General features: G+C 35.0%; 1 protein-coding gene across 5 annotated transcripts; it reads right to left on the bottom strand.

Annotated features, from left to right (window-relative positions):
- Nucleotides 1-853: 853 nt before the first annotated feature.
- LOC106940918 (myosin heavy chain, muscle-like) lies at nucleotides 854-21,359 on the bottom strand. Of its 5 annotated transcripts, XM_015023797.1 has the most exons (49): nucleotides 21,256-21,359; nucleotides 19,433-19,540; nucleotides 18,431-18,469; nucleotides 18,218-18,265; nucleotides 17,986-18,033; nucleotides 17,796-17,843; nucleotides 17,569-17,616; nucleotides 17,239-17,286; nucleotides 17,083-17,130; nucleotides 16,932-16,979; nucleotides 16,691-16,738; nucleotides 13,849-13,896; nucleotides 13,670-13,717; nucleotides 13,456-13,500; nucleotides 13,269-13,316; nucleotides 12,885-12,932; nucleotides 12,514-12,561; nucleotides 12,341-12,388; nucleotides 12,193-12,219; nucleotides 12,038-12,082; nucleotides 11,913-11,960; nucleotides 11,707-11,754; nucleotides 11,502-11,549; nucleotides 11,356-11,403; nucleotides 11,124-11,171; nucleotides 10,909-10,956; nucleotides 10,425-10,472; nucleotides 10,055-10,102; nucleotides 9,748-9,795; nucleotides 9,505-9,549; nucleotides 9,288-9,335; nucleotides 9,084-9,131; nucleotides 7,146-7,190; nucleotides 5,823-5,870; nucleotides 5,592-5,639; nucleotides 5,391-5,438; nucleotides 5,171-5,206; nucleotides 4,942-4,989; nucleotides 4,793-4,870; nucleotides 3,450-3,497; nucleotides 3,295-3,342; nucleotides 2,713-2,760; nucleotides 2,186-2,257; nucleotides 2,051-2,098; nucleotides 1,864-1,911; nucleotides 1,620-1,800; nucleotides 1,438-1,539; nucleotides 1,275-1,352; nucleotides 854-1,174 (listed from the first exon to the last, which is right to left on the bottom strand). In XM_015023797.1, the coding sequence occupies exons 1-49, from the start codon at nucleotides 21,264-21,266 to the stop codon at nucleotides 977-979; spliced, it is 2,742 nt and encodes a 913-aa protein (XP_014879283.1). In that variant the 5' UTR covers nucleotides 21,267-21,359; the 3' UTR covers nucleotides 854-976. The 5 variants fall into 5 exon arrangements, with proteins under 5 accessions (XP_014879283.1, XP_014879284.1, XP_014879285.1 ...); XM_015023798.1 differs by lacking the exon at nucleotides 12,514-12,561; XM_015023799.1 differs by lacking the exons at nucleotides 9,288-9,335; nucleotides 9,505-9,549; nucleotides 9,748-9,795; ... (1 more) ...; nucleotides 10,425-10,472; nucleotides 10,909-10,956 and having other exon boundaries at nucleotides 21,256-21,358.
- Between the last annotated feature and the right edge of the window lie 1,553 nt (nucleotides 21,360-22,912).

Here is a 22,912-nt window from a genome sequence, read left to right as displayed (position 1 = left end):
GTGCTTCATTGCTCTACTGTGACAAGTGGACAATATTTGTGAAATAGGCAATGTGAAAATATATGAAGATTGGAATTGAATAAACAAGTAAAATGATTTTTGTGATTCTGATTCTGTATATGGCTGCACAGTGGGGCAGTTGGTAGAGCTGTTGCCTTGCAGCAAGAAGGTTCTGGGTTCGATTCCCAGCCCCGGTCTTTCTGTATGGAGTTTGCATGTTCTCCCTGTGCATGTGTGGGTTTTCTCCTGGTACTCCGGTTTCCTCCCACAGTCCAAAAACATGATGTTAATTGGCCCTGTGTGTGTGCATGGTTGTGTGTCTCTGTGTTGCCCTGCGACAGACTGGTGACCCATCCAGGGTAACCCCGCCTCTCGCCCGGAACGTTAGCTGGAGATGCACCAGCAGCCCTCCCATCCCCACTAAGGGACAAGGGTGTAAGGAAGATGGATGATTCTGTACATTTTGATTAGGATCTTATGTAACAATAGCTGAATCAAAAAAGAAAACTGGAAACAAGAAACAAGTTGTGATTGGTTGCTACTCTAACCAAACTTTGTCACTATTACTTAAAAATAAAAACTAAATGTGCTCGGGACGGGTTTAGGTGGTTTCTTTGTTTTGAGATAATTCCATCTGCTACATTAAATATTCATGCTCATTGAGTGCAGATGAAGCAAAAAAACGCATCAGAAGGTTTATAAAATTAACGTGTTTTCTGAGGATCTTCACTGGATTTTTTTTCAGAGTAAAGAAAGAGATTAAAGACACAGAAACAACTGCAGGCATTGTCAAAATATAACATTCTGATTCCCTGTAAGAACTTTCAAATTTGAAAGAATTCCCCATTTATTATAATTTCTTCATTCATGTTGTTTTACAAAGGAAACCCCACACAAACCATTACCAACAATAAAATAATTAAGAAACAAGAAGTGATATCAGAATCTGTTTTCTTCATTTCTGTATCTGCTTCCTCTACATGACAGATAGTTTGATTTCTCGAGGAAAAATATCCCAGGAGTCAAACCCAGGAACATGGTTCTTCCAGTCCGGCTGAAGAGGAGGATTGTTTAAAGCCATCAAGCAGCTCAGCCAGTAGCATTCAGAGGTCAGAGGTCTCAGATCCTCCTTCACTTCCTCTGGAAATTCATCTAAACATTCTGGGAAACCAGTCTGAGGAGGAAATGTTCAATGTTACACACTGATTGATCTATTAGAGCTATAAATGTATCTGTTCTGTTTGGTTTCCAAACTGGATCATCTGTAAACTTACCTTCAGAAGTTCTTCTTTGTTGGTGTGGAACAGCGCCATCTGCAGGTTCTGAACTGTTAGCTGTCTGTACTCTTTAACCTGGAACACAGGAAGCTGCTGCTCACACACTTCCTCATGCTGCTTTAGTGATTCTGTGCAGAAAGCTGTTCTACAGTCCAGTTACCTTCTGAGGAGTCGGTCCACTGCTGGACTCTGACTGCTGGAACATTTCTTCTATCTGCTGCCTCCTTCTCTTCATTTCATCTGATGCATTTCCAAATGTTTTCTACAAACATCAGTTCAATATCAAATGAGACCCACAGTGACATTAAACCCAGCAGGTGAACGTCCTGAGATCAGATCTACCTGAATCAGATCTTTGGCCTCCTTTGGGTTCCTCTTCCTGGACTTCAGCTGATCTTTGACCTTTGGCCACTGCAGCAGCTTCAGGTTGTCGTACATCTCAGTCAGTCTGGTTTTACTGACCGGGTTGTTCATGCTCTCAGTGTCTCCTGTTTTCAGTGAAGCTGCTACCTGAGCTGCCAGCCTGTCAGACAGTTTGGTTATTTATGCAGCAGGTCAGTAAATATGAAGTTTCATCTTTCTGTACCTGTCTTTCACTGATTTCAGTTCTGTCTGTTTTTTGGCTGTTTCAGATCTGTGGAGGAAAGAATGAAGCTTTCAGGAACACAAACGCTGATCTAATATTAGCAACTGAATACAGACCTGCAGAGATAAATCATTAGGTTAAATATTAGCTAGTAAGTGGCTACACAAAATATCAGGAAATTTCTTACCGGGCCTCATTGAGCTTCTTTTTGTAAAATGCCTCCATCTGTGTCATACTGTGTCAAAATATACAAATTATTAAAATCATCAGTTCTCTAATTACTGGTTATTTATATTTTATAGTTAATTTTACAAAATCAAACCTTTCTTTGTGTTCACATCCTTGTGGGTTACAACGCTGGGGGCTGGATCTCACATCTGCTGATTCCTGCAGTCTTTAAGTAAATATAATATTTATCTTCATTTACATAAAAGTCAGAACTGAAGGTAGAAGGTCACCAAGTTAATTTATATTGTGCTTATTCACAACAAGTGATATATTAAGATACTTCTTTGTGTCTTATTCCTTTGCAGGTGAGGTTAGCTCAAGGAATCAAAACCAAACTAATTTGGATTGCAAATTGCTGCATAGAGAATTTATTTATTTTTTTCCTTGAATAAATTAATTCTCTGCTAAAATCTTCCTCTTTCAGTTGTTTGTGCTCTTGATCACAAGTGAAGCTCTAAAGATCACTTCCAAATTGCAAACATGCTGGACAGGGAAACACTTTTTAGAAATGTACTTTAAGCAATCATGAGTCACTCCTCACTGTTTAATCTGCAACTTTTAAATGACATAATGCAAATTTGAAATAACTGAATGTAAATGTGATAGTTACATATCTTATACCTCTGTTTAAGGAATTTCACTTCTTCCTCTTTTTGTTTCAATTCAGATCTGTGAGGAGAAAAATAGTTTTTAAATAAACAAACTAATAATAAACTATGCATTCAGTTATGTTAGACATATCTGAGGAAAATGTAAGCATTTTAACTGGTCGAACTTGTACTGATATTTTTTCTCTTAAATCAAATCTGTTAAGAAATTCATGACAATTCCTTAAAATCTGTTCAGACCTAAATCAAACTTTCTAAACTAATTCCAGAACTCTCTGTTCTTTAACCATTTTTTTCACAATTTTTCATGCACACTCCCCCATATCTAATTGGCAGCAACAAATTTATGTTAATATCACTCCTCACATAAAAAGCAATAAATGTTTTGTGACCTTTTTATTCATATAGTAAAAAACTTGTGTCTCGGCTTCTCTGTAATGTTTCTCGCTACACAAGAACATTATGGGCCAGTAAGTCGGGATGAGATGAACTTCATCTCTGTTACAAAATGGCATGTGACTGCATGCATACATATATACACTGAAATCTCTTCAACCCTTATAGTGTTCTATTGGGAAGATGGAACAATTATTACCTCATATGATAAAGATCATTTTCATGTGATGCCTTTGTTTCTGTAAGCCTGGTAAAGAATCGACTAATTAAATCTCCACAACACAGATTCTGCCATAAAATTACAGAAGTGTTTAAATGAGAATAGTTTTTTTCAGCTTGTTGTGTGAATTTTACCTTTTCTTCACTGATATCAATTCTTCTTCTTTGTTTCTTAGAGCAGACCTACAGAAAGGGAAATTGTGTGCAAAAATGTCAGTCTATGTGACTTTTCTAAATTCAATACCTCTGGCAGTTTTAGATAAAACCAAGAAGTTAGATTATGACAGTAAATGAGTCAAGTCTCTCTCAACAGGTATTGAAATAATGTAACAGTAATAGAGATCAACCAGGTTTGTTTATTCTAGAGATATTGAAATATTCAGGGTATCTGATTGCCTATGCTTTAGCCTAATGATTGATTTTCTTTTGCCTGTATAAAAAAATGACATTATTTACATGTAAATGTGACATTTTACTGTTTGTGTAAAATATCTGTCATCCAGGACATGATAATGTTGAGCGTTAAAGGCAACTGGAATTAACTTTTCATCTTGAAGACATTACATCTGACATGCAAGATGCTTCATCAGTTCTGAAACTTAGGTTGTACATTACAAACACCTGAGGTGTTTGTAATGTTGCACAAACATAAAAAATGTGTTACTTAGCCTGTCACTAGAGTTTAAAATGTTACATTACTCCATCCACTTATGAAAATGAAAAACATGTTGAAAACAAGGCTTTGAAAAATGAGCCTCCATCTTTTTCTCTTATAAAAGGTGATATATTTCAAAGGAGGCCATTGTTATCACTAATAACACAGTGTCACATGAATTGCTGTTTTTAAAAATTACAAGCTTAAAATCTACACCCACATTGTCAATTAAAACATAGTTCTGGACAATACAGAAATCAAATCCTTCCTAAAATTACTCAACAAACCTTTGCCTTTTTTGGTGGTATTCAAAATTTCTAAATCTTTGAAGTTGGAACATTTATTTTCCATCACCCTTATCTTTAGCTCTTCCCCCACATTCAGACACACTCCCCAGTGACTGGTATGGCCACTCCAAAACATTATTTGCAGGTAGAAAAAAACATGTTGGTGAAAATCAAAGATAACTTTAAACCTAAATCTGCTCAGTGTATGAAAACCTTTGGGATCGACTGTACCATCTGTACGAGTTACTTAACTGTTTCATGGATTCTGTCTTTGCAAAGCTAAGACTTGGCTAAATTTATTCAAGCACCAAAACATTATCCACTAAAGAAATGCTTAACAATAAACACATAGAACCAGCTAAGGTTATTTTTTCCATCAAGGAATGAAAAATCATTTTCAGTTGAAATGTTCAGTTCAGTTTGGTAACTGAACTGAACGTTTTGATTTATAAGTAACACAAATGTTTGAAAAATATAACTAATAAGGAAAACTACACAAAATCCTTCATTCAGTTTAATTTCTAAATAAATCTTACATTGTTTCCTCTAATTTCTGCTTGTGAAGGTCATCAGTTTCAGCAGCAGGTTTGGAAACAAAGAGCTGTCGTGCCATTCTGTGAGAGAAAATAAATGTTATGTATGTATATCGACATATAAATTTATATATGTATTTATTTTAAAGCACCTGTCTTTGAAAGAAGTGAGTTCTTGCTGTTTTCGTTTCAGAGAGGCTCTGTTGAAGAAAAATGTCTCAAGTTATTGTAACAAAATAAAAGTTTTGACGTTGCTATTGATATTATAACTCTTATCAGATGAGAAACTTTCAGGATGTAGCATTGCTGACCTAAACTAATTTATGTTTTACATCTGTTACAATATTTAAACTTTGAAAAGGTGAAGAGAATATTACATACTTTGTCTCTATGAGGTTCTTCTCCATGTCTGTCAAACTGTAGAGATGTAAACAGTGATCTGGGTTTAATATAAGTGAACAATCCAAACACAATCCCCCTCAAAACACAGGACAATAAAATTTTCAATCAAATCTCAATGTAACTCACATTTTTTATTTTCACCAACAAAATAATTTATATTGAAAACTCAGTGTTGTCACATGAGCAGCTCAAGTTCTACCTTCGGTTCAGTGATTTTACTTCTTCCTCTTTCTGTCCCAAAGCTGATCTGTAAAGAACACAAAAACATGTCATTTGATAAAGTATTAAATTTACTCATAAGATTGTAACTGTTATTGTTTAGATCTAGTAAGTTGTAACAGTCCATGATAATTTATTGGATCATTTTCTCATGTAAACACAGATTCTGAACAACACTGACCTGGTCCTCTGGATCTGCTCTTCATGAGAAATCTGAGTCTCAGTCAGTCTGAGTTAAAGATATAACAGATCATGTTCTTCATAACACAGATTCAACAGGAACATCAGAGAACTTATAATGCATTGAACATCATTTATCATCACTAAACAAGCAAACAGTGAGATGAACTTTTCCACTTTTCCTGAAATCTGAAGATGAAATATATTCTGTTAACTTGTCTGTGAACAATACCTTTTATGAACTGATTTTAGTTCTTCTTCTTTTTGTTTGAGGTCAGATCTGAAGAATGAAAAAATATTATTATTTGTCTTATTTTCAGAAAAATAAAATAATTCATTATGACATTTAACAGAATGACAGTGTGTTGGAGCCTACTAAGAATTAGATTAATTTATTTTTTGCTAAATTATTATTTTTCACAGCTCTAAGGTTTTGTGAATGGCAGATCTATATTTATTTATGTATTTATTTATTTGTTTTGCTTAGACCCTCCTCCTGGTCAGTCAGCCTCCTGCAGTGATTAACAGGCAGAAACAGCTGCTGGGGCTGATCTGATTGTTTGGTGAAGGAGTGAGGAGTGAAAAGGTTTTTGTACCACAAATTAATGTTTATATTTAAAGTCAACTCCGACATTATTTTTTGTTATTTTAATAAATAAAAAAAACCCTTTGAAATCAGAAAAGTCTCTGCGAGTGCTTTTTAGTTTTTCTCTGAGTGAGTCGAAAACCTCCTCCTGAAAGACGACTCTGGGATTTTTATTGTGGACTTTTGTGGTGCAAGAGTGGCCATAACAAAGTGCTTTAGGAAGCTTCGTGTTTACAGCAACTGAACTCCAATTGAAAAAAGAAAATAACCCACTGTATGTATTACCAAGGCACTAAATCCTTAAATCTCAGGAACCTCAAGTAGTTATCCTGTGTTACATGCCTGCCAGGCTGTTTGTTTCTCTTTCCCCTCCTCCTTTGTCTCTTTACAGGTACTAGGGAAAGCTGGTGTCAATCTCCCCTGATTGATTCTCATCAACCATGGGCCAATCAGCATCCAGGGAGGCCTTATTTAAGCAGCCCAGCTGGGGAGAGCTGGGATCTGGCTTTGTTACTTGACGCATAACTTGTTTCTTTGTGTGAAGGTTTGTGGTGGGAGTTAGAGGGTGAGGCAAGTTTGGGGTACCTTGTACATTTCATCACGTAGGTGTTTTTTCTGTTAGATACACTAGGTAAGCAGGTGGGTGCCCCCCATGTAAAGTTTTGGTGGAAACTTTTGTTAGATTAGATAGGCAGGGTTTTTGTTTTCTTTTATTTCTTTAGCACAGTCGGTAGTCAGGCCCTGTTTTGTATTATTTTCTCTGATTTGGCACCACCTAACCGCCCCTTTCTCCCCCACAGTTTGTGTGAGCCTTCTGGGATTTTTGTCATCAATAAATCCCTTCTCTTTACAACACTCACTTGGACTCTGTCAAGTTTTTATGGTTGCCGTGTTACTCCCCTCCTCCTTACAAAGGGGGGGGCCGTAACATCCTGTATGTGGGTCATATAAAACTAACTCTGAACTTACCGAATTTGACGAAGGTCCTTCTGAAGTGATGTCGTTTCAGTCAGTCTGTGATACACATATCATTTGAACCCTTAATTACACAGATTTTGGAGTAAATTCCCAGGTGAACTGAGACGCTCAGATTGCAATACTTATAATTATTGTCTCTTTCACATTGTGGGAACAATATCTTTGACTGACTCCAGTTCTTCTTCCATTTTCCTTCTCTCAAAGAAACTATGAAAAAGACAGTTAAAGTTTAAATGACCTCATAAGAGCTTTGAAATTTTGACATAGACATCAACAATATTTCTACAGTTTATCATCAGTAATCATAATTTAGTTAATATCTGTCGTGAAACCTGGTTGGGACTGATTGAGATCTTTCCAGGACACACAGAAAACAGGTCAAAAAAGTAATGAGTATAAGTAAAATAGAAATATCTTCTACTGTGTCACAACCAGAGGCTGGGTGGGGAGGAAGAACTGTGAGCACAGAAGAGACAGGAAGTATTGTGAAATGCATAGAGGACCAGAAGGTTGAGTGCTGATAAGAATCGCAGCAAGAGTGTTTCAAAGAAAAAGGAAGTTCAAGAGTCTAGTTAAGTAAAGGTCGGCAGTTAACCGAGGGCGTATGACGCCAAGGGAAGAATGGTAATTGTGCAAAGAAGATTGTGTAAGCCACTGATGCATACACAACCAAAATGCAGAGAGTATAAAAACACATAAGAAAAAAGAACCAGGGTTCTTTGTTCCGCAGTGTTCGAGTCAAGACCACACGAAGATGCAGGATCATCTGAGGGCTACGCTTTGACACCCCGGGAAGGTGAAGACTTCACACTGCTTGAGAAGGGAACAAGATCCTTTTACCCACAACCTGGGTTCTGATTCGACAACTGCCCTACACTCAACCCTAAAGATTTCAACTATGCTGCAGTGGACATGGAGGATAGACAAAGACCACACGTGGATAAAGAACTGAGTTCACGGAGGATACTCACCAGTTCAACTTTGGATCTACTCTAAAAAAAAGGGTTCTGCCATGACAAGACAGGTCTCCGACCATGGATATTAAAGTTTCTGCTGCCTAACTCAACTCAACATCTGGGGACGAGTGGATCTGCATCCCAAAGCCTCTCATTTAGATCAGTAACACAGTTTAGGGACTGGAAGGAGGTGTGATTTCTAAATTCCTTAAATTTATATTAATCTCATGATTTTTTTGATTGAAGAAGCTGTATGTCATTTTCCCCTGCTAAAGCTTGCTAATAAAATATTAAAGTCTAATTGATGCTGTGGACAGTTAAATTAATTGAATCAATTGAAGGTAAATTCTTCTGGTTAATATAAAATCAATGATCATGATCCTAGTGAATTAGGGGGCAATTCACCAGGATCATGGATCACTGTAACAAGTGAACGTTATTAATAGAGAAAGAGCTACCGTTAACAGGAGTGGTTTCTGAAATCAGACAACTGCAGGCTAGTCAAAGGGCTGTTTCATTAACTGTAAAAGGTCATAACTTCAGGATCTGAAGGTAGTTAGAGTCTAGACGCATCTTTCTCGCTCCCAGCTTAAACAGAATGTCCTCTACACTCTCATCTGTAGTAATACTCAGGAGTTAGAGGCTTTTTGGACCCGTTAGGTGGAGAGCTGGTCAGTAGTCAGTCTGCTGGAGTCTGAGAGGAGGTATGGGTGTGGCTGACTATTGCATAATAACATATCCCATGGAAAACAAAGACAAAATATAATCTTTTGGAATTCAATTCATGGGATATTTTTGCTTAAGTCAGTCTGAATATGACAAATAAAAACTTCTCATAACACAAATGTTGCTGGGACATCACAGTAATGCAGTGTGTTTTATAATTTGCGAGTAAAACTAGATCTATAGTATGGATTAAGAAAGTCAGAATTAAAATATTTTTGGTTTTGTTATGTTTTCTTTCAGGTTTTACCTTTCATTTCCTGATTTCACTTGCTGTTCTTTTTCTGCTAAATCAGACCTGTAAAGGAGGCAATATTTTCCAAGAAAAATAATAGGATTATAAGTAATCTTATCTAAAGTTCATATCAGGCTTGATGAAGTGCAATTTATGTTTAAAATAATAACTCATACACATCATTGTCTCATGTAAACACAGAACCTGAACAACACTGACCTGATCTCCTGGATCTCCTTCTCATGAACAGTCTTTTCCTCAGTCAGTCTGAGTTAAAGATATAACAGATCATTTTCTTCATAAAACAGATTCAGCAGGAACATCAGAGATCTTTCAATCTACTGATGGTTTCTAAACTGTTAGATGAACTTTCTCACATAGCATCCTAACATCTGGAGCTGAAGCATGTTCTGTTAGCGTGTTGTGTGAACAATACCTTTTATTCACTGATTTTAGTTCTTCGTTTTCTATTAAAGCAGATCTGGAAATTGAATAGAAAAGTGAGAAAACCTCCTGATATGTTTTAAACATTTCAATAAAAGCTCCATAGCCTCATAGTTTTTTTTTGTGCTAATTTTTAAAAATGTTTCAATAATGAGCAATTGTGTTTCTACAACATGTGATAAGTAAATATATTGTCTGAACACTGTTTCAAGAGAATAATTATAAAAATACAAACTTCATCTCATGGAGCTCATTTTCATAAGCAGCCTCTTTTTCAGCCAGTCTGTTAAAACAAAGTAGAAATGTTTCATTTCTAACACAGATTCTGAGGTGAAAACAATGAAGATGCAATATGTTTAACTTGATAAAAACAACTAAAAAGAACATTTTAATGTAACCTTGAACAAACAGAAATAAAAAATATTATGATATTTACAAAGCTTTTTAAATTGTTTTCTATATTTTACGTGTCTGTCTAATTAATTCATCATCAAGTGAACCTGGAAACTCAGAAAAAAATGATATTGAACAATAATGAGTACCTTTCACAAACTAACTTCAGTTCGTCGTCTTTTTGTTTAAGGTCGGATCTGAAGAATGAAGAATAAGATCTGTGAAAATCTTTTGTTTTGAGACCAGTAGTAGTGATTTATTTATAAAGGACATTTAACAAAGTTACATTGTGCTTTCATACACTACATGTCTACTGTGACCCAACAGTAGAATAAGGCAGAGTAACCTATATCACCACAATAAAAACACAAGAACTTCTCTGACAAGAAGTCCAACTCCAAGGTGGTTCTGTCCAAAGATCCACATAAATCTTTGGACTCCAGCATCATGTAAATACTCCAAACTCTCCTCCACATTTCAGTTTCATCCATGCAATTGGGTAGAATGAAAAACACTTACTTGACTTGATGAAGCTCATTTTCAAGTGATGCCTTTGTTTTGGTCAATCTGTGGTGGAGATACTTAAATATTTAAAGTGTAATGGATTCATTCAGTGTGTGAACATAACTTTTTCCTTTCTTCTGTTGCAAAGGAAATATGAGAAAGATATTGAAGAATGTAAATGATCTCAAGAGCTTCGATACTGTGATGTAAACATCACTAATGTTTCTACTATAGCCAATGATTAGCACATATATTCTAGACATTGTCATTTAAAAACAGAGAAAAATGCAACAAATTCTCAATATCATTATTATGTGATGTTTTGTCTCAGTAAGTCTGTTTTAAATATGGCAGATAAAAACTCCTCATCATACAAGTGTTGCAGGAACATCCTGGCATTGCAGTAAGTTTTATAATTTTCTAATAAACCTAAAATAGTAGCATGATTTTTATATTATTAAAATAATTTAAACAGTGATGTTTTCATGTTTTGCTTTACCTTTCACTGGTTGATTTCAATTGTTTTTCTTTTTCTTCTAAAACAGATCTGTAGAAGAGAAAATGAGCTATTAAAGCATATTTGGAGAAATAATACAATTATACATCATTTTAGCTAAAGTTCATATGAACCTTCAGAAACTGGAATTATCATTATAAATAGTAACTCATTCAAATAAGTGTCTCATGTAAACACAGACCCTGAACAACACTGACCTGATCTCCTGGATCTCCTTCTCATGAACAGTCTTTTCCTCAGTCAGTCTGAGTTAAAGACATAACAGATCATTTTCTTCATAAAACAGATTCAGCAGGAACATCAGAGATCTTTCAAAGCATTGAACTTCTTTCATCTTCACTAAACAAACAAACTGTTTGATGAACTTTTACATTTATCGCCCTGATATCTGGAGCTGAAACATGTTCTGTTAACTTGTGTGAACAATACCTTTTATTAACTGATTTTAGTTCTTCTTCTTTTTGTTGAAGATCAGATCTGTAGAATGAAAACAATAAAATGTGAAAAAATGGCTGTCTCATTTTGAGACAAATATCTGTGTTTTCATATATTTCATGTAAAAACAGAGAAAATACCTCATTTTCTGGAGCTGATCATCATGGGATGTTTTTGCTTCAGTCAATCTATTTTAAAACATGACAGATTAAATCTCATGATACAAATACTGCAGGAACAACATTATAGTGTGTTTCATACATTTCTACGAAAATAAATGTATGAAATACCTAAATATGTAGAAAGTAAGAAATAAAATATTGTAGAATATGATGTGTTCTTTACTTTTTATTGGCTGATTTCAATTCTTTTTCTTTTTCTCCTAAAGTTGACCTGTAGAGGAGAATATTAACCATTAAAACATTGTTGGAGAAACTATGAGACCAAATGTCATTTTAACAAATTATTTTTGAACCTTTAGGAAGTTTAATTGACATTTAAAGTAATAACTCACTTTAACTCTCCTGTAAATACAGACTCTGAAAACTGACCTGATCTTCTGGATCTCATTGTCATGAACAGTCTTTTCCTCAGTCAGTCTGAGTTAAAGACATAACAGATCATGATCTTCATGACACAGATTTAACAAGAACATTATATTGTTGTGTGAACAAACCTTTTATTAGCTGATTCTAGTTCTTCTTTATTTTTGAGCAAAGATCTGAGAATGTAGAATACAATTTCTGAAAATCCTCAATGTGTTTGTTTACTGCAACCCAAAACCATACATTCTAGTTATTGTCCAAGTAAAATAAATATGTAGAAAAATACCTGACTGTCTGGAGCTCATTGTTCAGCCTGTGATAAAGAGGCAATAGATAAATATTCTTATTGATTCTGCGGTAAAATGAACTGAAACAATCAGGTTTGTATCTCATATTGTAATTTGTTATTTCAGGTTTTTGTGAGAAGAAAATACCTTTCATTGACTGATATCAGTTCTTCTTCTTTCTGTTTTAGAGCAGATCTATAAAGGGTGAAATTATTTGCATTAGAAACATGTCAGTAAATAAATCAGAATGTTCCGAGTTTCTTCATCAAATCAAGAAAAAGTTTGTGCTTCATCATTGTGTTTAGTTAGGTAGATTTTACCTCACATCATAAAGATCTGCTTCCAGAGACATTTTTTCAGCAATGAGGCTGTGTGGAAATAAGAGTAAATCTTTGATTCAACCATTATTTTTTTTCTTTTCAAATTAACATCATTAGCAAATTGCCATCTAGTTTATTGTTACTGTCAATGTTTTATTTTTAATAAACACAAGTAACTCAAAAAATACTGACATGCAGATTAATAATGTTAACTGCAATGCCTTTTATTTACTAATGTAGATTCTTCTAATGCTTTATAACATGTTTTTAAAAAGAAATAATAAAAATGTGTTCTTTTGATCAATGTTCATTAAATAAAATGTTCTTCAGTCATTATTCAAAGCTAAAATAGATACAGAAACAAATCGTACCTCGTCTGCTGGAGCTCAGCTACATAATTACTCTGTATTTCAGGCAGGCTGTTAAAACAGAGAAATTTATAACAGACTGACTTTCTAATCAAAGGAAAAAACTGCTGAGTTGCATTATTTTTTTAACTATTTCCAGGTCATCGAAACTATTAAACTTTCCACATGTCAAACTGGAAGAACGATGAGTTGAACCCTAATGTATTATAAACTGCAACATCAAAGTATCTTTGACTGGCTGACATCAGATGTACTTCTCATTTCCTGACTAGCCTGCAAGTTAAAATGCTGTGAATACAGAAAAATAGCACATATCTAACTCATTCACATGCTAAAAGACTTGATCAATCTTTTATTCTGAAGTTACCCTTTTTAGAAAAGGTTTACCTCGCACTTTGAAGTTTATTTTCATCAGACGTCTTTGCTTCAATCAGCCTATGTAAAACATAAAAGATAAAAATAAACTTCAAATTTGTGTTTTCAAATTCCACTTCAGAAACAAACTATCAGGTGTACTTAAACATTCTGAATTAAACTATTTTATACTCTATTATGTTAGGTTTTTGAGCCATACTTTTGAAGAGCTGAATTCAGTTCTTCTTTTTGCTTCAACTCAGATCTGTAAAGAGTTAAGGGAGATATGTCAAAGACAACAGTGTTATTTTAAGCTAAAGGTTGAATATCCACTTCATAAATCTTTCCATGAACTCATGCTGTCTATGTCAAATTTTAGTAGATATTATAAGTTTCCAGCAGAAACGAATGTTGGATTCATGACCTTTACACACCCTGCCTGAAGAAGTTTGTTTTCATATGACGTTTTTGTTTCATTAAGTCTGTTGAAAATATGACATGAAAACACATCACACATGTATTTTTTTCAATGCTTTTTCTTAATGTTAACCAACCAGCCAACAGTTGTAAAACTATGAATTGTAATATCTTCATCTGTATTTTATTGACGTACCTTTGATCAGCTGCTTTTAGTTCATTTCCTGTCTGCTCCAGGGCAGATCTGTGACAAAAAAGTTTTCACCATAAATTTATATGTAAATGCTATGTATTAATTAAAACAAAGTCGGTACATTTTGACATTTAATACAGGTTACTTCCTTGCGCCTACAATCAGAAGTTGAATTCCCTATTTGGAGTCCCATCTGTAACTTATCTGGTACCATGTCAAGACAGTAAAAACTGACAATAAGAAGGAAACCAGATGCATAAACCTCTCCTTCACTGTTCAAGATGTTCAAACTGTTCAGTTTGAGATATGATCTCACCCGTGTACTACAGGAGCAATCCACCTGTTCATGGTTAACAACTAAATCCTCACACTTACTGCACTTTCACTCGAAACACTTCACAAATGGAGCCAATAAATAGGTTTCAAACATATGACTACAGAAACTGTTCAACGACCAGTAAAAGCAAGGTTCTCCTTTAAGATTTGTTCAAATGTTTTTGTTGTAAAATCTACCTAAGGCATTGGTTAGAGATCGGTTTGTTCCAAACAGCTACACTGGGTCAGAACAGGAAAGTACCGTATTTTCCACACTATAAGGAGCATCTAAAAACCTTCAATTTCCTCAAAAGCCGACCGTGCACCTTATAATCCAGTGCGCCTTATATATGGACCAATATTGAGCCACAACAGGTCTAGCAACAGGTAAGCAGCCGCCGACTTCATTTTTGCCCGTAGAAGAAGAAGCGCGTGGTGCATGCTGGGATAGTTGTCAGAACGCTGGTTTGTTAATAAAGTTTGAGTTAATAAAGTTTGAGTTAATAAAGTTTGAGTTAATAAAGTTTGAGTTAATAACGTTTGACTGACCTATTGTTGAGAAAAGGAGCTCATCCCACTTCCCCATGCTGGAGATTTTAGTTTAATAAAAACAATGAATAAAGTTACCTTTAAAACTGATTAATTACACAGGTGACATCAAGACCCAACAGTAGAGTCAGACTGTAATAATATTAATCTGGTTGTTATTGTGTCCTGGCAACAGACATAGGAGGACTGTTGAGCAACTCGGGGGTCATTAGAACAGAGATCAGGTCATAATGTCTCCAAGACGGTGATGGATATGAGATCATCTGTCCAAGTAGTCGGCCAATGAGAGGCACAGCAACAAAGCTAGCCAATGCAAATGCACCAAAAGGGTGGATAAACCCTTTATAAGGTGAGTGCAAAAGAGGAATCTTTGGTTGGATCCTTCAGGCAGCTTCGAGCCAAGATCGAGATGGACAAAGAACTCTGCAGCTGAAGAAGAGCCGGAGCCACAGAGCCGAAGACTGTTCTGCACATGGGGACCAACCCGTTAGCCCCGCAACATGTGGCTTCAAATTGCACTTTTCTCAGCTGGGTTCGAGACCCCAAAGACAAAGACCAAGGCAAAGATGAAGATAAAGACAAAGGCAAAGAACAAAGGCAAAGAGGAAGAACTGGTGTGTTCCTTCCATGAGACCAGCTCATCTACATCTCCAAGGACCAGAAAGATCGTGAGACGAGGAGAAAGGAGCTACAGAGCTGCAAGACAAGAAGCTGAGGACCGCTACGCGCATGAGGAAGTCACCCTGAGGCCCGAGATCTGCCGCTCTGACTCAGTACTCTTCCTGTACTGGGAGCCTCCTGCTGCTGCAACACCTTTTTCATCATCAGGCCAGTTCTGGGGTTCAAGATGCCAAACTCCGTCTGTTTCTCTCAAAGTTTCCCTTTTTTAGTTCACAGTGTCAGCATTAGGGAAAGATAGGCTAGATTATTGATTTTACTTGTTTGATTATCTCTGTTACTGATTTAAGCTGTACTGACCCTTGCAAAATTGCCTTACTAATAAAATAATTAGCATCAAGAAAATCTAAAAGATGTGGACATTCAGTTAATGAGTCACCTTAAAGTTCTTTGATGGTCATAAAGCAGCTATGAAGTTTGATTCTGGGAGGAGAAAGTGGAAAATGTTTTATAGGTTGCTTTAGCCTAAACAACACCCTTGGGACTCACCAGAGTCACTAAAACCTACCTGGTTCAGTAACAAGTGCAAGTTGTAATAAAGAGAAAGAGCGACCGTTAACAGGTGTGCTCTGTGAAACTAGTTGGTTGCGGGCTGCTCTATCTGGCTAATTCACAGGGTGAAAAAGGGTGGGACATCTGGATGGAGGTCATTAGAAACCAGGCTAGTCTTTCTCGATGCCAGCTTGAGCAGAATTTACTTCAGTTCTGGATAGGGTAAATCCCAGCAGACTTAGGAAACTCAATTCACCCGTTAGACGGAGAGCTGGTAGCACATCTCCCTCCTCTGAGAAGGGAAGTAGAGAGAGAGAGAGAAGAGGGGAGGGGGTGCTGCGCAACAACACTATCTGTTTAGATAGGCCATTCGTTGAAGGTGCGCCTTATAGTGCGGAAAATACGGTACACAATTTCATAAAAACAGCCATTATTCAATTTCTGATAAATAGGAGGAAATAATAAACCAGATAGTTTTCTATGAGCTTTCCTGAAGATGCCAACAGAAGGCTTCAGAAAGATCAGGAATTAGCATCTACTGTTTTAAGCAAGAAACTATCCTCTCTGTTGGAGATGACTGTGAGCACTCACAGCAAAGTAATCAGTGTCTTAACAAGTTGCACTTATAGTTGGGGTCACAAGTGTTTGTAAATCTCACTAATGGCTAATTTCCATGTGAAATGTTAAGAACCAAATCCATGGACATTACACATCTAAAGATCATAACTTTGCTCAACATTCAACAATTAACATTGTTAATTTGGTGATTTAGTATTGGGCTCATCAGAAAGCTGACTCACAAAACACTAACCTGATTTGTTCGAGGTCACTTTCATGCAAGGTCTGTGTTTGAGTCAATCTGTGTTAAAAATATAGCATTCAAAAACTCTTCACAATAGATTCTGCAAAATTATTAACTTTTATGTGAACAGGGTGACATTATCTATGAATAGATTCATTAAGGTTGTCCTTCAGTCGAATCCCTGAACTATATCTTATTTATGCTGTTATACATATGTTTATGCTGGAAATATGCTACATTTGTGCCGTACCTTTGTTTGACTGATTTCAGTTCCTCTTCATTTTTTCTAAGATCAGATCTATAAATGAGGACATCATGTGTAAAGGAGATGCGTCAGTGAATAATTTACTATTAAGGTATTGACTCTGTGATGACATCATATTGACAATATGGATACGTACCTAATCTCATGAAGCTCCTTCTCATGCGACGTCTTCATTTCAGTCAGTCTGCAGTAAAGATACCAGAATAGTTTGGGGAGTGAAATCATAGAACTGAGACTCTCAGAAATCTTTACTTGGATCATAATTTGTTATCGCAGATTGTGGGAACAATACCTTTGATTGGCTGAGTCCAGTTCATCTTGTTTTTGTTTAAGTTCAGATCTGAACGATGAATAGAATGAGTGAAAATCTTTTATCATTATTTTGAGACAAATTATAAATCACAAGTGCCATTTTGTCAATTGACGAAACTACAAAGTGCTTAAGTATACTGCATGTTTATTTCAACCCAACCTCAACTGAAAGAAGGCATATTTCAAAAGGAAATGTGATTAAGTTATATAAGGTTTATATAAAACCGCAAGAGTTTTACGATCATGTAAACTTAAACTCTATGATCAGTAAATATATTCCAGTCATGGTCCCATGTAAAAACAAAAATACCTCATCGCCTGGAGCTCATTTTCATGGGATGATTTTGTCTCCGTCAATCTGTTTTAAAATATGACAGATACAAACTTATAACACATACAAACTGCAGAAGTTCAACAGGATTCTAGTGTGCTTCAGAATTTCAGAAGTAAAATTAAGACTATTTTAATTTAAGATGAATTTAGAAAGTCAGAAGTAATTTTTTTTTACCAATATCTTTTGTAGCTTCCTAGAATTACCTTTCATTGGCTGCTTCCACTTCTTTTTCCTTTTCTTCTAAAGTTTCTCTGCAGAGGTGAAAATTAACAATTAAAATATTGAGAAATAATTGTATTAAATGTCATCTCAGCTAAATTTTATATGAACATTGAGGAACAGAGGTCTATGTTTTAAGTAATAAAATCATTGAAGACACTGAATAATACTGACTTGATCTCCTGGATCTTCTTTTCATGAGTTGTTTCTGTCTCAGACAGTCTGAGTTAAAGACATAACAGAATATGTTCTTCATAAATAGATTCAGCAGAAACATCAGACACCTTGTATTACATTAAACTTCTTTTATGATGATTAAATAAGCAAAGTTAGAATAAATGTTACACTTGGCATCCTAATATCTGAGGCTGAAACATGTTCTGTTAGCTTGTTGTGTGAAAAATACCTTTTATTAACTGATTCAAGCTCCTTTTCTTTTTGTTCGAGGGCAGCTCTAAAGAGTGAAGAATAAAATGTGTGAATATTTCTAATGTGAGACAAATAGTACATATCCTGAAGTACTGGTATTGCACTTAAAACTTAAATGTATGTTATATATTCTGGTCAATTAATTTCCAATCACATTGTTATGAGATTATAGATTGATTGAACAACTTACTTTGTCTGCTGAAGTTCATTTTCACCAGAAGACCTAAGACTGTCAAAAAATCACAGGATGAACATTTCCACCATTATAAAAGTATTACTATAGTAGCAAAAGACTTTAATCCCACCAATTTGAAATTATGAAAATTTGAAACATGTATGAAAATGTAGTAAAGTCTTCATTTCTCCAATAATGGACCATGAATGAACAATGCCAATTTTGTGTCCTCGTCCAGCCCTACATGAACTTTACCATCTCACATTCTCTTCACTTCCACAACTCTAAATAGTCCAATTTGTGGTAAAACAACATTTTCACCTGTGCCTCCTAACCCTCCATTCCTTCTTTCCCTTTAACATTTTAAGCATTTTTAATGGGAATTTTATTTGTTGAGAAATAATTTTCTTCACAAAAAATGCAGAATGCAGTGACACCTGACTGTTTCACTGCATTTTACCAAATTGCCTTTTTGTTGCATTCTTCACTATTTTACCAGACTTTAGAACAGAACTATAAGTTTATATTGCATCCTGGAGTTAAACATTGATAAATTCAATGCCATAAAAACTCTGTTTGTCTCCTGAAAGATGTTTTCTACTGATTGTGTTTTTTAGATGATTTGTAACTTTTTCAGATCATTTGGTCCTTAGAGATGTTCTCTCTATGCCATGTGAAGCTGAGCTAAACTTTCTGAAAAAAATAGTTTAATCACATATAGTTTATGGTTTTATTGGGGGCAGCCAAAGGACCAGATTGGAATTAATATCTTTTTTGTTTAATGAATGAAATAATAATTTTCCATTTCCGTTTTATATTTACTCAGGTCTTTATTCAATAATAATGTTATTTAATGATATGAAACATTTCAGTGTGACATAAAAGAAAAAAAAGATGAAACATCTACGTGGACAAACACTTTTTCATTGCATGGTATATTATGTAATTTTCAAAAGGATTTTTTACACAACTTAAACAATTAAGGTGACCACTCAGCATCTGGAGTCTTCAGCTTACCTTATTCTGTCTTCCTCAACTTTTTGAGATCGTTTCGATTTTTTCGATTTTTTCGGCTTTTTCGGCTTTGTTGACTTTTTTGGCTTTTCCGACGTTTCCTTACACAGCCTATAGAGGAAAAAATGAATAGATTTAGCATAAAACATAATTCTAAAGCAGACATACAAATGTATAAATCTGTGTTATTTTCAAGCTGTTAATTTTGTCAATCCAGTGCATTACAAAAACTTTCTATAGATTTTGCATGCATCACTTCCAAAAATCTTGATTCTGTCCTTATGTTGGTCTATTTTGTGGGAAGCAGCAGGTTGTCCAGAAACCCAGGCCCTCACGGCTTCACCATTATATTTTATTGTTGGTATCATGTTGTTTTTAATCAAATGCTTTGCTTGTTTTATCCCAGATGCAATGAGACACATCTTTCACAAAGATGATTATATTTTAATATTTTGAGATATTTTAAGACATTTGTAAGTGAATGTTTTTAGTCAGCTTTTGTTTTCCCCCATTAATCCTCCCATTTATGTCATTTTGTCTCATCTTTTTTTGCACATTAGAGTCGTGAACTTTGACCTTTACAGAGGTAAATGTGGCCTCCAGCACTTCAGTTGTTCTTATGTGCTTTTTGTAACCTCCTCTATTCGTTATCTATTTGCTCTTGGTATAATTGTATCATGCCAGTAACTCTTGTTGCTTCGTTTATTCATTAGTGGATAATGACTCATATTGTGGTTGTAGTAAAATCTGAAAACCAAATAAATCACTTTGTAAGTAACAGATGTAAACGACTGTCTGTTATCCTTTTGTGAATAATTTCTGTAGATTGAGGCACAGCTTATATTTTAAATGGTTTCCTGGTTCGGTGTTTCTGGTCAAACTGAACTCAGATTTCTAAAAACCTGGTAAATCACAACTGATTCATGTTCTAACAAGGGAGAAAAATTATTTTCTTTTTGCATAGCTGCTGCTTTGTACACTTTTTTTCCTTGAAAAATCAATTAATTTTATCTTATGTATTTTTGTTATTACTCAGGTTTTCTGTGTCTCATAATTTAAAAATTTAAAAAATAATTAATTGTGACCAAAAAGCAAAGATTGAGAAAATCGTCTTTTTGTTTGTTTTATTTTGTTTTTTCTTTCACAGTTTTGTATTTTTAGTGACACTTATTAAAGGGAGCACTGCTGTCATGTTACTCACATCCCTTAATTAAATGGTGAGGAAGTTTCACTTTTTGTTCTCATGTTAAAGGTGCAAAGGGCCAAGAAGTTGTGCATGAAGAATGAGAACCTTGGAATCAGAGTCCCAATTAATAATGATAATCATGTAGAAGACCAAAGTAACATAATTTCATTTCTCAGTAGGAGTTTCTTGGTTCCTGTGCAATAATGTTGTAGCTGAAATGAGACATGACAACTAAACATGTCACACTTCCTTGTAGTGCAGGAAAAACTAGAGTCCCCAACATAATCTGATTATTATTATTCATCTGCAACCTTTCATCCATCTGAACAACAGAGGTCCCTGTTGTGCAGATCTGCATAAATACAACTTTGATTTATCTCACATCTTCATAAAAATTAATGAAACTAATAATTTAGCAACTAATAATTTAACTCTAAGTCATTCTCTGTTGACTTACAGTTAAAATATTTAAATACGTTTTATCTTTTGGGTGTTATGATCCAGTAAATCCTACATGCACACTGAGGTAGAACTGATCAGCCCTTTTCTCATCTGATTACATACTAGTTATTCAGTAACACAATTTTAAGTAAACAGGTTTAATATCACTAAAATACTACTGTAAAGATATTTCTCTTACCTGTTCCCCATTATGACTTCTCTCTGTTCTGATCTGTCCGTCTACATCAGTCTGTCTGCGGCGTCGATACGTAGAAAACACAAGTGCTTTCTGATGAAGTTTAGTATCTCTTTTACTTTTTACTTGTCATCAGGACTTACTGGTTTCTGGAATGTGTGACTCATTCATCACAGTTTCAGACTTCAGCACTGCACCAAGAAGATGTGCTACTGAGTTAAACAAAATAATTCAACAGATCAAGTTTTAAAACTGTGGGAGAAAACAACATCCAACTTTTTATAGATACAAAAAAATCTCAGTTTTGGAACAGGTTCTAAAACATGTAACAATTTACACAAAATTAGCAATAAAATCTTTATTCTAGATATGATGAATCCTTTTCCTCATGCAGAATCTGTTTTGGTTTAATCTGAAAATGGAGCCATTCCCACTGTTCACAGCACCACAAGATGTCACACTGTCTTAATTTTAAAAAACTAAAAAAGTCGCCCTGCCTTCTCTGGAAAGTTCATGGCTACAACATTCATTGATGATCATTTTGTATTTAATGAGAAACATATAAAAATCTTGCTTCCTTAAATCCATCCCTCTAATTTTAAGACCAACTGCATATTTGCAGGGTTCGAGTGTAGACCAGCTTTATGGGAGGGCGAGAAAAACAAAATAAATTCAAACCACACCCTCATATTTTTCTGACATGCCCTTTAGTCAGTAAAAACAGGTTATAAAGCACAAAAGAAACTTCATTCAAACAGGAAGCAATTAAGGCGAGATGCTTCTCACCATGAAGATCTTTCATTTTATGACAGCAGCTTTGATCTTTATTGTTTGAAACCTTTTCCTTCAGACACGAAGCTCCAAATTGCTGAATAAATGTTTAGAATATTTGCAGCGTCTACTTATTTTTAATTTTTAACTGTGTATTGTTTAAATTAAATTGTGAAAAGTTATTTAAAAAAATAAAAATATACCTTAATCTGTCCCGTGAAAAACAGGATTTAATATTTTAAAAATAGTTTTACTGTAAAAGAGTAAAGGCAATTTATTGGCAGACAACATATTGTATGTTTTCAAAAAGCAATGTTGTTGTTCATGTTTTTTTTTAGTGGTTTACAGGACAAAATGCATTTTCCTCCACCAATGAAACTGATCCAAAGCTCCATGCTGCAGCAGTTCCAGCTGGGTTTGGGTTCCTCATCCTTTTGCAGAAACATTAGACATTACATGAGTCAAAATAATTTAGCTCATTCTCATTTAACTATGACAAGAAAAGAGGGGCATTCTTTAGATCACTAATACAAACATGTTTTTAAGTTCTGTAAAAAAAGATTGACGTTGACTATGACACACCAAGCAGCATCTTTCAGTTTTGTTTCTTGCCTCCTGGAAAATATGTGGGTGTTGTTTTTTAATTAAAGCTTAAGGACGTTTGGGAGTGACCATTTTCTGAGGAAGTGTAACAAGGCAGCCTTTTGTGGCTCGATTTTACAGTGAGGATGAAAAGTTGAGCCAGAGTCAGGTGGAAACAGCAGTGGTTTATTCTTCCCTCAGCATCAAGTAGAAGAACAAGAACGATTTCATAACCTTAGTCCTAGCTGTGATGGACCAAGCCACCTTTAATTCACAGGGGGATCTCAATTTGCTAATCTCCACATAT

The sequence above is a fragment of the Poecilia latipinna genome, unplaced genomic scaffold (genome assembly GCF_001443285.1).
Source record: "Poecilia latipinna isolate Pla-1442-1.1 unplaced genomic scaffold, P_latipinna-1.0 Scaffold3417, whole genome shotgun sequence".
Lineage (NCBI taxonomy): Eukaryota > Metazoa > Chordata > Actinopteri > Cyprinodontiformes > Poeciliidae > Poecilia > Poecilia latipinna.
Note: the sequence above shows the minus strand (reverse complement) of the source record. Positions and strands in the feature narration are given on the sequence as shown.

Excerpts from the sequence above, each read along its gene's own strand:
- LOC106940918 (XM_015023797.1), bottom strand. Across the intron at positions 18,470-19,432 it reads GTTGAGGAAGACAGAATAAG|TCTTAGGTCTTCTGGTGAAA; the intron begins GTAAGCTGAAGA and ends ATTTTTTGACAG. Across the intron at positions 12,389-12,513 it reads GCAGATCTTTATGATGTGAG|ATCTGCTCTAAAACAGAAAG; the intron begins GTAAAATCTACC and ends CACCCTTTATAG.